The 13067-nt window shown below is 50.1% G+C and overlaps 1 protein-coding gene across 1 annotated transcript in view; it reads right to left on the bottom strand.

Moving 5' to 3' along the window:
* The window catches only part of SLC22A4 (solute carrier family 22 member 4), a 48185-nt gene extending 47389 nt beyond the window's left edge, over positions 1 to 796 (bottom strand). The window contains exon 1 of the mRNA XM_082651525.1: positions 392 to 796. Coding sequence (XP_082507651.1) covers positions 392 to 784 — 393 coding nt within the window. The 5' untranslated portion in view covers positions 785 to 796. The remainder of the gene's footprint in view (positions 1 to 391) is intronic.
* Between the last annotated feature and the right edge of the window lie 12271 nt (positions 797 to 13067).

Raw genomic sequence — 13067 nt, 5'->3', positions numbered from 1 at the left:
GCAAGACTCTTCTTTGTGTCTACACGTGGCTCAGCAGCATCCCCCACACCCCCTCCTCATGCCTCCGGCAGGAACTTGACTCAGGCTGTCCATCTGGGGAGCCTGGGGTTGGCAGTATCTAGGCTCTTGGGAAACAACTTCGTCTTTTGTGAAACTGCCAGAGGAAAAGGCAGTTGACAACTGCTTCCCTTCTCCCTTCTTCATCCCCTCCCTACAAGACAAACCGATGGGGAATGAGCCTGAGTCCTGCTCTCTTGGGCTGCACACCTGTGTTGGAAGTATAACCCAGGTGACTGCTGGCCAGGTTTGATGAGTGGGGGACGCTGACCCAGGCACTGCCAGGGTGTCTCGAGGGGGACTGATGCAGATACTGGGTCGCTCACATACCCACCTCGGTCACGATGGTGGACAGGTAGATGTCCTGGTTGAACTCCCAGCCATCCAGGCAGCCCTCTTGCTCCAGCTGCTCCAGGTCCACGTCGCGCCCCGGCTCCAGCCCGAGCGCCGAGAAGTTGACGATCGTCGCGAGCCGGTAGCGGCGGCAGCTGTGAGGCACCTCGCGGCCGTCCTGCAGCTGCAGCGGGAGGCTGTGGTTGCGCCACACGCTGCTCAGGTTTGCTGTGTCCGGCACCCGACAGTGGTGCTCCGGGGTCCCCGCCAGGAACACGACTGACATACCGTTGAAGCCGTTGGGGATGATGCTGGCGCTGAGCAGGAAGAAGATGAGGCGCTGGAAGAGCCCCCACTCGCCCAGGAAGGCAGTCACCTCGTCGTAGTCCTGCATGCTCCCCGCCGCTGCTCTGCAGTTGGCAACGAGGGATGATGAGAGCGTTCCCCGGACAGTGTCGCGCGGTGGAAGGCGTTCCCCGGGGGCGTCAGAACGTTCTCGCGGGCCAGGCCGGCTGAGGGAAAGCGAGGCGCGCGGCCTGCACCGTTCCCAGGAAACGGGCTGCGGGCGTTGGAAGGTTCCTAGGAGCTGGACGCAAAGCTGGAAGCCACGGTAGAAACTCGGGACCACACCCCGATCCCGGTTGGGGCGGGGCAGGGCGAGGCAGCGGGCTGGATGGGGTGGGGCTCCGGGGCGGCTCCGCCAGTGCTCTGCTCCTCGCCCCCGGCGACCCCGCCAGACACCCCGCTGAGGCTAGGAGGTCAGCGGTGCCGCCTCCGTACGGAAAATAGGCCCAGTTCCCGCGCCCCATCCCCGGCCCCCGCGCCCCCTAGGTGCTGAGCGCCCAGCCCCGGACTGCCGGGTAGGGCCTCACGGGCGAGCGGGCGAATGGGAAGAGTCGAGGCCGCAGAGCAAGGTCTTTGAGAGGTCGGGCCTCGACCCTGTCTGTCGGCGTCGCCACAGACCTCGTCCCGGGCAGGGGTCCTCTGCCGCTTCCAGCCCGAAGGGGGCCTCGGGCGGGGCGCTGACGGGCTAGTGCGTGGGGCCTGTGCTCTGCGGGCGCAGGGTCGACAGGAGCGCGCCCTCTCCTCTGGCCCGCCGCAGCGCAAGTGGCCGGCGCCCGCCCACCCGGCGCTCATCAACCCCCAAGCTGGATTCAGTCACCTGCCGGCGGCTCGGGACAGCCCGGAAAAGGGGGAAACAGGGATGATCAAGATCGCGGTGCGTCAGAGACAAGCTCGGACTGAGGGGAGGTGGGGAGCAAGGACTACCGGGTCGTCCCAGGATCCTTTTGGGGCCTCTGGAGAACATACTACACGGAGCTTGGTCCTTCGTGAGAGTACGGTAATGGAGGCCCAGCTGTCACTACTCCTGGGCTCTGATTTTGATCCCCTGGGGCTCTTCATTGAGGCTGGCTGCCAGAGTCTTCTTGGACTGGAGGCCTCAAGTTTGCAGAAGGGGCACCCCATGATCCGGTAACAGAGGGAGGGAGGAAGGGAGGAGGAGAAGGTCCAGTTTGCCGCCCAGTTCTGGCAGGGTAACCAGAGCAGGGACCAGTCTGCTCGTGTCCAGGCTTAAGGCCCCTCTGCTGTTGTGAGAGCTAGCCTGGGCCTGCAGTGGGAGTCCTGGGGTTCCTGAGGCAGATGTGATTGACAGGATGAAGGGCCCATCTCTTTGGAGATTTTGTACAAGTGTGTTCGCTTCTCCAGGCGCTGGTTAAGAGGTGGGAGACGTTTCTGCCTCATTTTTTGTAGCCTCCAGTCTACAGGGAGAGGGGCTTCCTACCGCCTTGGAACCTCAGTTTCCTTATGTGTAATAAGACCATATGTCTAGATGTGCCAGGACAGCTGTGATTTATGCCTATTAGTCCAGTAGAATTGTTAATAGCGTTTCCCTTTCCTTTCACAAGAATCCTTCTTTGAACAATATTTCCTGTGCTCATTGTCTTACTTAGCTTAGATTTCAGCTTCCCCTGTCCCCCAATGAAAAATCAAAGCCTGAGATAAGAATTTATGTGGAGATCATTTATTTATAGTAGTGATCCCAAGGAAGGGAGTGAAGGACTAGGTAGAGTGAACAGGGAAGGAGGTAAGGCTGACACAAGACTGTGTAATTGAGCTGGTCATTGGTACTGACCAGGATCAGTGACAGTGATGTGCTGTGACATCAGAGCTTGAGACCAAAGGAAAAAATTAGTAATAACTGATCGTATCTTAAAATTTTGATGTTTTGTTCATCATGGATTTTTATATTTGTTTTGATTTTTAAAAATACTATGTTAAAATATTATTTATCTTGATTATTGAATTTCTTGGCACCCCCTTAAATTTTGCACCTGAGGCAAGTGACTCACTCTTTTTACTTGCCTTAGCTTTTTCCCAACCCTAATTGCTGTGGGTAATTGGGATTTGATCCAGCTGGGACCTTCTAAAGAGCCTTAGAGAATGAAGAGGCATTTGTTTACTAGTTCTGGCTCCACTGGTCGACTCCCCTGCACTTTCAGGGTGTACATGTGTGAGAGCCAGCAGGTACCACTTCACAAAACTGTTTGCCATAGCCCATGAGTATATGTAAGTCCATACCTTGAACTACTTCGCCTGCCATACAAAATGCCCAAGTACACTGCTTATAGCTGGACCATTGGGAGGATTTCCCTTCACCATTGTCCTTTAGGGCCACTCCTAAGTGGGGCTATGTTGCAGTAAACAATCCAGTTTTTGGCTGATAGCACCTGTGAGACAGGGCTGAGTATTTTTTTCCCTCTATCAGTTGGTTATAGAGAACCACCCCCATAAGACCATAGGTTTGAGTTGAGGGAGAAGTGTTGGTATAGCTGAGGTGTAGGTGTCATGGAGTCTGAGCCACCTGTTCATTAACTTACCTGAACTGTATGGACCTGCTCAATCCTGATCCTGACTCTACCATTTCTATTATATGATGGATTGCTTATGTGCCTGCTTAATCTTATGACTTGATAGAATTTGACAATAACTAGCTCTTACTGGATATTTCCAGTTGCATAGACCCTTGATGTCCCATTGGCAGGTATAGCCAAATAGCTGCTTTTCAAAAGGCAAATAGCTCCCTGCTACAGAAGGCATGACCTTGCTCTGGCACCCTAGAGATCTTACTGAAACTCTTTTATTATGGCTTATCAGAGACTTTACCCAGCATCCTTATCACCATGAACACCTCTAGCAACATTGATTCTGCTGGGTCATGTGGACCAAATGGCAGGGAACCTTGTACTATAGTTGGACACATTGCAGAGCTCTCTCTTGCTCTGGGCTTCACTCAAAGGTGGGAGCCTTCCAAGGCACCCATTAAATGGGTTAGAGCAGTATTCTCACCAAGCACTATGTCTTTTTATTAGTGGTAGAGGGTACAGGGTAGAACAACTTGCCTTTACCTTACAGAGGATGGCCTGGCACGCTTCAGACTACTGGATCCCTAATAACTTCACCAGTTGGCTTCAAAATAACATGGGGCTTCCCTGGTGGCGCAGCGGTTGAGAGTCCGCCTGCCGATGTAGGGGACACGGGTTCGTGCCCCGGTCCGGGAAGATTCCACATGCCGCGGAGCGGCTGGGCCTGTGAGCCATGGCCGCTGAGCCTGCGCGTCCGGAGCCTGTGCTCCGCGGCGGGAGGGGCCACAGCAGTGAGAGGCCCACGTACCGCAAAAGCAAAAACAAAAACAAAATAATATGGAATGAAAGAAGTGGGTGAGGATATAGATGAAATAAGATTGGCCATAATATTGGTCCTAGGGTTTCATTTTACTACTTTGTCAACTTTTATATACATTTAACTCACTCTGGAACAAAAAGTGAAAAAAACCTTCACCAGCATGGAAGGCCCTCAATCATACTTTTTATCTCCCATCTTCTGGTATGAATGTGTCTTACTAGGACATCTGCTCACTAGGTTATGTTATATTAGCATTATGTCATCAGTACAGTGGACCATCATGATGTTCTATGGAATATCAAGACAAAGTCACTAAATACTATATTGTGACAGAGAGCCGGAGAATTAACATAACCTAAGGGCAAAACAGTGATATGTACTGCTATTCATCCCACATAAAAAAAGCTTTTGATCCTTCATACTGAGGGATATAAAGAAGAAAACCTTTGATGTTGGTGCTAATTTCTGTAATTCCTCCAAGGAGGTGGTTTTACTTCTGATGTAATAAATTGGTCAAAAATGTGGGTGTGTTAGAGGCTTCTGTTTGGTCCTTCCTACCATAATTTCTCTTATTTAATAGGACAGGGAGTAAATGTTAGGGTCTTGCCAGCTGCTAAGTGTATCTCTCCTAGGTATGCACTTAGGGACCAGGGAACTACTAAAGATCCAGTGTGGATCTTTAAATCCACTAGACTTGCTTGCAGGAGAACTCCATTTACCACCTGGCTTTCATGAGCCCCCAGTATAACTGGGGGACCCTAATGGTGCTTCCTGTCCATTAGTATCAGGGCCAGCTCATACTCTGTATCCAACAGCTCTTGACAGCTCTGGGTCTTTCCCTTTCCTCAGGCCAGAGTTACTCAGGTTAAAGGCCACTGCTATGGACTGAATTGCGTCCCACCCCACCCCCCCCACCCCCCACCCCCCACCAAATTCATATGTTAAAGCCCTAACCTCCAGTGTGGAAGTATGGTTGGAGATGGGGCCTTTGGGAAATAATTAGGTTTAGATTAGATCATGAGGGTGGGGTTTTCATGATGGGATAGTGCCCTTATGAGAAGGGACACCAGAGAGATATCTACAAGCCAGGAAAAAGACTCTCACAGGAACTGAATTGGCCAGCACTTGATCTTGGACTTCCCAGCCTTCAGAATTGTGAGAAATAAATTTCTATTGTTTAAGCAACCCAGTCTGTGGTATTTTGTTATAGCAGCCTGAGTAGTCTGAGATAGCCACAGATCCCTTACAGGGAAAGATTGGGGAAGTAATTATCATAAATACTTTTAGCAGTATAGGAGGGTTCTTCCTTAAAGAGACTTGGACTCCTTTTCAATTAATAGGCTCTGAGCTCGTGAACTGGCCTGGATCTGGGAAATTTATGAGGAAACACTATTTTCCATTGTAGCAGTTGTCATCAGCCTTCTGATCACTAGCTCTTCCTTTTGGGGGTAAGGTTGTTATATAAGTCAAGTAATAGTCAATATGCCCATTTATTTAACTCCTAGGAAAAGCATGGTGTATTAGCCATCGCCACAGATCCCATGGGTTGAAGCCCTCTGGTTGCCCCTTTGGTCTGTAATTACATTCACCCTGCCTCTGTTGTTTAAGTGTCACCATCCAGCCTCTGCTATTCTAGAATCCTACCATCCCCACTAACACTAGAGATCCACACCTGTGCATTTTCTATTGCCTTAGTGAAGGGAGTGTCTGATGAACTTGGTTTGGGAATATAATCCGGTGATAGGTTCTCTGGTCTTGCGTGTTAAAAACAATCTAACATTCTCACTCCCCTGGGCCTTCTGACTCCTTTGATACTGTCAAGAAAGCTCTGGCATTTCCACCTCATTTCCATAGGCCATAATTGTATCCAAGTACCGAAGAGCCATCTCAGAAGTTTATGAAGATGGTTTTATGTATCCTTGCTTGGATGTTAAACCCAGCGTAATGAGAGAATGCTTCCAGATTAGTAAATTCCCACACATTTTACCCCTGTTCCTACCAGAACATAGGTCCTGTCATTTTTTCAATATATATGCTATTTCCTTGTGGATCAGGGACTGTATTTCCCCACTTAGGCTATGCTGAAACCTAATTCTAGTATAGAGACCATGAGGGGAGGTAGGGAGGATCCGGAGGAGGATAGGCGTCACCTCTGGAGCCACTTGCCTTAGGAGGAGTCTTGGCAGGGATTCCAGTCAGAGAGAGAGGATTCCAGTCAGAGAGAGAGGCTACTCTCCTGTAGTATGGGGAAGAGAGCTGCTGCTGCTGGCCTTGAAGGTTTGGGGGAATCCAGGAATTAAAAATTCTCAATTAACGGACCCAAATGTCCCTGTTCCATGTTCCAGGGTTCCGTGTATTTTGTATCAGGGCCATGACTTTGTCATAGACCTAACAAAGCTGTGCATGCAGCCTTTTGTTGTAGCTCTCCTACCCTTATAGTTAAATCAATTAAATAAGCCCTGGGTTTGATTTCCAACACAGTCTGTCCTGTGGCTGCAGGAGATAAAGCTTCTATGGAGGCCTCCTGGCTTTCACAGTGTACCTTGAGTTTAGAGTTGGCTGACCTGGGACTATCATTTCTTTTTCCAAGGCTTCTAAAGCACTTAGCAAAAGTCAGTCAAGGCCATCATCCTTATAATCACCATTGTCCTCATATGTTCTCTGTGCCATAAGCAGGGTTTCTCAATCTTGGCACTATTGAAATTCTGAACCAGATTATTGTTTCTTGTGAGGGGCTGTCCTATGTATTTCAGGATGTTTAACAGCATCTCTGGCCTCTACCTATTAGATGCCATAGCACACTCCCCTAGTGGTACCAGGCATTTAGCAATGTCTCCAGACATTGCTAAATGTCCCCTGGGGGGTAGAATAGCCCCTGATTAAAAAGCACTGACACAAACCAATGCTTCACTTTCCCCTTGCATCTCTTTCTAATCTCTAATCACAGGAGTTCTGGTAAATGATGCTACTGCATGCTGGGATTATTACCATCCTACTTACTAACAGTAATGGGGTCCTTATCTCTGTCAGAAAGGGGACTGTTCCAATTCTAGAGTCCCTTCCTTGCAAGTCTGCCTTCTAGACTGCCTTCTATTTGGGAATGGCTCTAAGGGAACAGGAGTAAGGGATGGTGGAGAGTAAAACAGAGAAGAAGAAAAGCAAGTACAAAGGTACAGCATAGGGTTGTTTACAGCTGTGGGGACCTGGGGGAATGTGTCTCAGAAATGTCTAAGATTCAGAAGTAGGCAACATTAATCCATAGGTTCCCACCCTTCTTGGTTCAGGTGTGCCCTGTTGGGTGTTAACCCCCCAGTACTTCCAGATTGCACACCCATGCATGTTGAGCGGGTTTCTATATGTGTTCCATGCCTCAGCGTCCGAGGAGTCCGGGAGCAGAAAGTGAGAAGTAAGCAGCACAGCTAAGATTGGGATACCCCAGAGAAGCTGGTGGCTATATCAGTGGCTGGTTGCTATAAACAGTGTGCCTGGAATATCTGAAGTTGTGAGCTTGAGGAGTCCTATGTGGTCATCCTACTTATATATGACCACGGAGGATGCAGCCTGTGCTGCCCTTCATTGGGTGCTGCCCAGGAACATGAGGAAGGCTAGACCCTGGCAGCCTCATTTATAGGTTCAAACCCTGCCTCTGCTCCTTCTGACCAAAAGGGCCTGGAGTCAACTATGTGGGGCGGGTGGATCCCTGGGCCACCCCCTGGCACCCAGGCAATCTGCTCCAACCCAGACACCTGCCATGTGAACACTAAACCAGTGGTTGGGAAAGGCAGACGGATGAGATTGCAAAGGTTGGCAGAGGATAGACCATACTTGACCTAAAAGATTCTTAATTTAAAAAATTTAATTAGTTAATTAATTTTTATTGAAGTGTAGTTGATTTACAATATTATGTTAGTTTCAGGTGTACAGCACGGTGATCCAGACACATAAATATCTATATCTCCATATATATATATATATATATATATATACTATATATTTTTAGATTTATATTTTAAAATATATATGTATTTCAGTTATATATAGATATATTTTCAGATTCTTTTCCCTTGTAGGTTATTAAAAAATATTGAGTATAGTTCTCTCTGCTGTACAAACCTAAGTGGAGTCACAGTAGGACAGTCAGCTTAAGATTGAGCCTGTAGGGGAAGAACCATCCCTTGGCTGGGCCTCTGAGCTCTATCCTCCCAGACTAATTCCAGTGGGACTGGGTGAGACTACAAAAAGAGGGCGGGGGAAGTTTGGAAGGGATCTATTATTAGGCAGTGCAAACAACCCAAGGCACTCTTGAGAATGAGCATTTGGAGAAGAAAGGAGAAGCTGGGCCAGAAGCTTGAGGAGGCTGGTGCCTCAGGGACAGGCAGGGGAGTGGACAGGAACACAGGCTGAGAAGGCACTGCATGAAGTGGGAGGGGGAGGTGGTGAGGAGTCAGAACAGCCCATTTAGCGCAGGGATCCGAACCTGACCCCAGGCCCAAGTCAGGCAGGTGTGGGGGTGGGTTCGTGCAAGCCAGAGTTTATGAACAGGTGCTGTGGGCACCAGCCTTGTCTACACCCAGACCCAAAGCTTCAGGGGTCACCTTGACTCAGCTCATCTTCCACCATTCCATGCTCCATGGAGGAGCCTGGCCCTGTGTGAAGAGCTGGTGCCTCTGAGCTGCACTCTGGGCTGTTCTAGGGACCTTGACAAGCAGAGATAGGCCAGCACCCTTCAGAAGTGGCCTGGCAAGAGTCACTAGGCTGTTGGTAGGACAGGCAATGTTCTCCAGGGAAGATGCGTACTTGCGACTGCCCTGGGTGTTCTTGCCATGGAGATCAGCTAACCAGCGTGTGACCTCGGCAAGTTTCTCAACCTTTCTAAGCTCATCCATGAAGTGAGGATAATAACTGTACTTCCTTTCAGGTTTATGTGAAGATGAAAGAAGAGTAATATCAGTTCACTAAGGACTTGAAGATGAAGACCTGGGACATATTAGCTCCTATGATATTTCTTACCCAGTTTGCATCCTCTGAGACTTCCTCTGAGTCTGTAACCACTCTGGCTTCCCATGAAATGTGCCTTTAGGCCAAGAATACCCTGTAGAGAAGCCGAGTGTCCTTCCACTGCTGCCTGTATTGGTAAAGAAGCTGGTGTATGGTGTGGTGCTTCAGCCTCTGAGCTTCGCTAACCCAGTCAGACTGGGGAGACAGACCTGCTCACAGGGCTGGTCAGTCAGGTCTCTGAGCCCACATGGCTGAGGCCAACCCCAGACCCTGCAGGAACAGGTAAGGCCTCTGGCAGCCTTTCCTGGGATTTCTAGCCTCTACCTTCAGCCACAGATGGTCCACATCAGACAGGAGCAAAGACAAAATTTGGTTTCCAAGTAGTTTCCTACTTGTGGTAGAGGGGGCACAGAAGAACGGTCCTTGCTTATTACAGACCCCTTTACTACCCTCATTTCTTTTTAGACTTCCACCTCTTTTCAGAGGTGCTAAGGACTATTTTGTGGGAAAATTTTGAACATTATGTGAGAAAATGATAAACCAGGAAATTACCCAGAGTTGTAGAAAGCAAATCAGGGGTTAGCATGGGGACTAAAGTCAAGAAGCTGTTACCCTGGGTAAGAATGAGCCCCAGGATGGAGCTGCAGTGCAGATAAGCTGGGCAGGGGGACCCACAGGTGGAGGAGGGGGCAGGGCACTCCCTGAGTGGTCAGCAGGACTCTCTGGGCCCATAGCCCATGCTTCTGGGCATCACAGTGCAGGTCACAACACCCCTAACTCGGCTGTTCATGGGCTGTTACCACAGGGCCAGGCTGCTGTGCCACCAAGAGGGGCTGAGTCCTTGGCCAGGAAGGGAGGGCTGGCTTGAAGGAGCATCTGGGTTTCTCCTGCCCTCACCCCTTTCCTTGGTTCTCAAGGTGGAAGGTGGGAGAATAAAGCTTATCACACAGAGAACCAGAAAGAAGGACTCAGTTTTCATTTCTAGCTCCTTGGAGGGTCAAGGAAGCCTGTAAGAGTCTGGAAAAAGATCTTGAGGAAGCTGAATTTACAGATCAGCACAACTGCAATTATGGGGACCTGAGGCAGGGCTGTCAGCAAATTTCAGCAGGGACTGCACCCCATGGGACCTTGTGGGCTGGGTTCAGGAGTTTAGACTTTGTCCTAATGGGACTTTGTCCTAATGGGAAGCCATGGAAGCTTTAATAGACAAGAGTGGCATAGTCAGATTTGCATTTTAAAAATCTCTCTTTGGGCTTCCCTGGTCGTGCAGTGGTTGAGAGTCTGCCTGCCGATGCAGGGGACACGGGTTCGTGCCCAGTCTGGGAAGATCCCACAGGCCGCGGAGCGGCTGGGCCCGTGAGCCATGGCCGCTGAGCCTGCGCGTCCGGAGCTTGTGCTCCGCAATGGGAGAGTCCACGACAGTGAGAGGCCCGTGTACCGCAAAAAAAAAAAAAAAAAAAAAAAAAAAAAAAAAATCTCTCTTTGCTGTTGGGTGGAGAAAAGATTGAGGGGCCAGATGGGAGACAGGAAGGCCAGTCAGGAGGCTGTTACAGGCCAGGCAGGAGAATGTAGGGGCCTGAACTGGGGCTTGGAGCTATGGAGGACAGCTATGGAGGCTAGTTAGGGATTAGTCAGGGATGAATGCAGTCATGCCTACGAACTGGTCTCCTTGCTTCCACCTTTGCCCCTTACAGTCTATTCTCCATACAGCAGACACAGTCATCCTGGTTAAAACATAAAAGCCCAGGTCATGCCACTCCTCTGGCTTCTCCTCTCCGAGTAAAAGCCAAAGTCCTTCCTGAGGCTTACAAGGTCAACGTGGCCAGTCTTCCCACCCCCACGTCTCTCTGAGCTCGTATACTTCTACTGGCACCTCACTTACACTACTCCAGACATTTCTTCGCTGTTCTTAGGACAGGCAAGCACATGTCTCCTCCTCCCTGCCCTGTCCAGGGCCTCTATGTTCCCTGCTCCCTTGGCCTGAAATGCAGTTTACCAGATATCCACACAGATGCTCCCTTACTCCTTATTTTCTACTGTAATATCCTATTTATTTCCATTAAGCACTGCTTATCATCTGTGCTTTTTAAATATGTTTGTTCAAAATGTCTCCTAGTATGTAGCACAATGCCTGGAACATAGTAGATTCTTAGTAAATAATTAGTTGAATGAATGAGTTGAGGTTGAGGTTGAGGATGCAGGAATGAGGCAGTTGCCCTCTAGGCCTTACCTCCTCTTGAGGGTTTAGGCAGTATGCCAGCAGAAACTAGGAGAGCAAGGTGAGGAGGAAAGTGGTAAGAGGCAGGGAGGCCCAAGGTATGTGTGTGTCAGAGAGAGGGTCGGTGCTGGCCCCAGGGCCCCTGCACCTCTCCATGCCTGACCTGAGATCTGGGCAGGATGGTGGTAGGTCTGGGCCAGGCTCTGACCAAGGAGATCATAGGCTGTGTCAGAAGAATCAAGAAGGAATGGAAGGGGTAGGATGGAGGGCATGTGGATGGGAACTACTACTGATTTTGCCTGGGGATGGGCCGGCCAAGGCTTTGCTCTAGGGGAGCAGACAGTGGAGCTGGGCTTTAAAAAGTGAGTAGGAGTTTGCTGAATGAAGAAGAAAGAATAAAGGCATTTCGAGCTTGAGAAAAGGTCTGAGGGTATGAAAAGCCAGGACTGCTCAAAGAACGGTGAACAGTCTTGGGTAGCAGAGGAAGTAAGACACACGGTCGGTCAGCAACCTGCAGTCCAAGAGGCCTTAAATGGTAGGCCTACAATTGATCGGTCAGGGGCTCTATCCTGAGGGCCCTGGGGCCATGTTGGCCAGGGGAGGGGGTCCATGAAGCAAGGGAATAAGAGAATTCTCCAGCTGTCCTGAAATGGGCCGCAGAAATGCTTAGGAGGCAGAACCCCAGACACAGTGATGGGTAGGATGGGATGGCTGGGGAGAAGGTGTAGAGAATGATGTCCAAGCCTCTGGTTTGAAGGCCCCTGAGGTGAAGATGTGAGAGAGGGGCAGGTTTCGGGACAATAACGAGGGGTCGGTCTGGGGCAGGTGGGCTGGGATTTCTGAATTGGGGACCCTAGATCTGTGTCTCCTCCTGGAGACTCAGCTGCCCCGTCTCAGGACTGGGACCCTGGGTCACAAAGACCTTGTTCCGCAGCTTGTCCCAAGCTTTTCATGGTCCAGCACATTTGGGGTCAGTCAGGGCCCCTGGGCAAAGGAGGTAGTTGGGGGACTGGGTAGAGCCTGGGCCTTGAAGCAGGGAAGACTGGCAGCTCTGGCGCCACTCCTCTTGGCTACTGCCCCCCCCCACCCCCCGCAGGATGCCTACCTTGGCAAGGGTTGATCTGGTTGTGAAACCGTGTACAAGCCCCTGTGTCCTTGTCTTTTGAAGTAAAAGGCTGACTCAAGAGTTAGTGATTGGGAAATGTGAAGATGTAGAAACAAAGAATAGCTGTTGGGCTGGGGAAGTGGTAAAAATTAGACTATAAATCTGTCACATGGCAGAATCACCGAACTCCCAGTTCCCTGAAAGATATAAAGGTCTGACACACATTACTAAGCTGTGTTTATAGGAAGCAGCCCCCCTCCCACCAGATGAAAACTGCTGACCCCAAGAACATAGACCCTAGACTGGTTAAAGCCAGAAGGTTGATGATGCTTGAAACTTCACCTTATGCCAACCAGTCTGAGAACTGTCCACAAGCTGATAATGCCCTGCTCCTTGAACACTATAAAACTCCTCACTATCCCCTCCAAGGTGGGTCACCCAGTCTCGAGGGCATTAGCTCACTGTGGCCCCCTTTGCCTGGCAAAGCAATCAAAGCTATTCTTCTCTACTTCACCCCAAAACTCTGTTTCGGAGTTTCTATTCAGCACTGGTGAACAGAGGCTGAGTCTCCGCAACAGTTGCTGCAGCTTTGCTTGATCTTGATCTTAATGGTACCTGGGTAACTGGAGGACCCCTCAATTGGGGTGGGTAGGCCCCGTGTGGGGAGGTGGT

This window comes from Grampus griseus, assembly GCF_964374135.1.
Source record: "Grampus griseus genome assembly, chromosome: 3".
Taxonomy (NCBI): Eukaryota; Metazoa; Chordata; class Mammalia; order Artiodactyla; family Delphinidae; genus Grampus; species Grampus griseus.
Note: the sequence above shows the minus strand (reverse complement) of the source record. Positions and strands in the feature narration are given on the sequence as shown.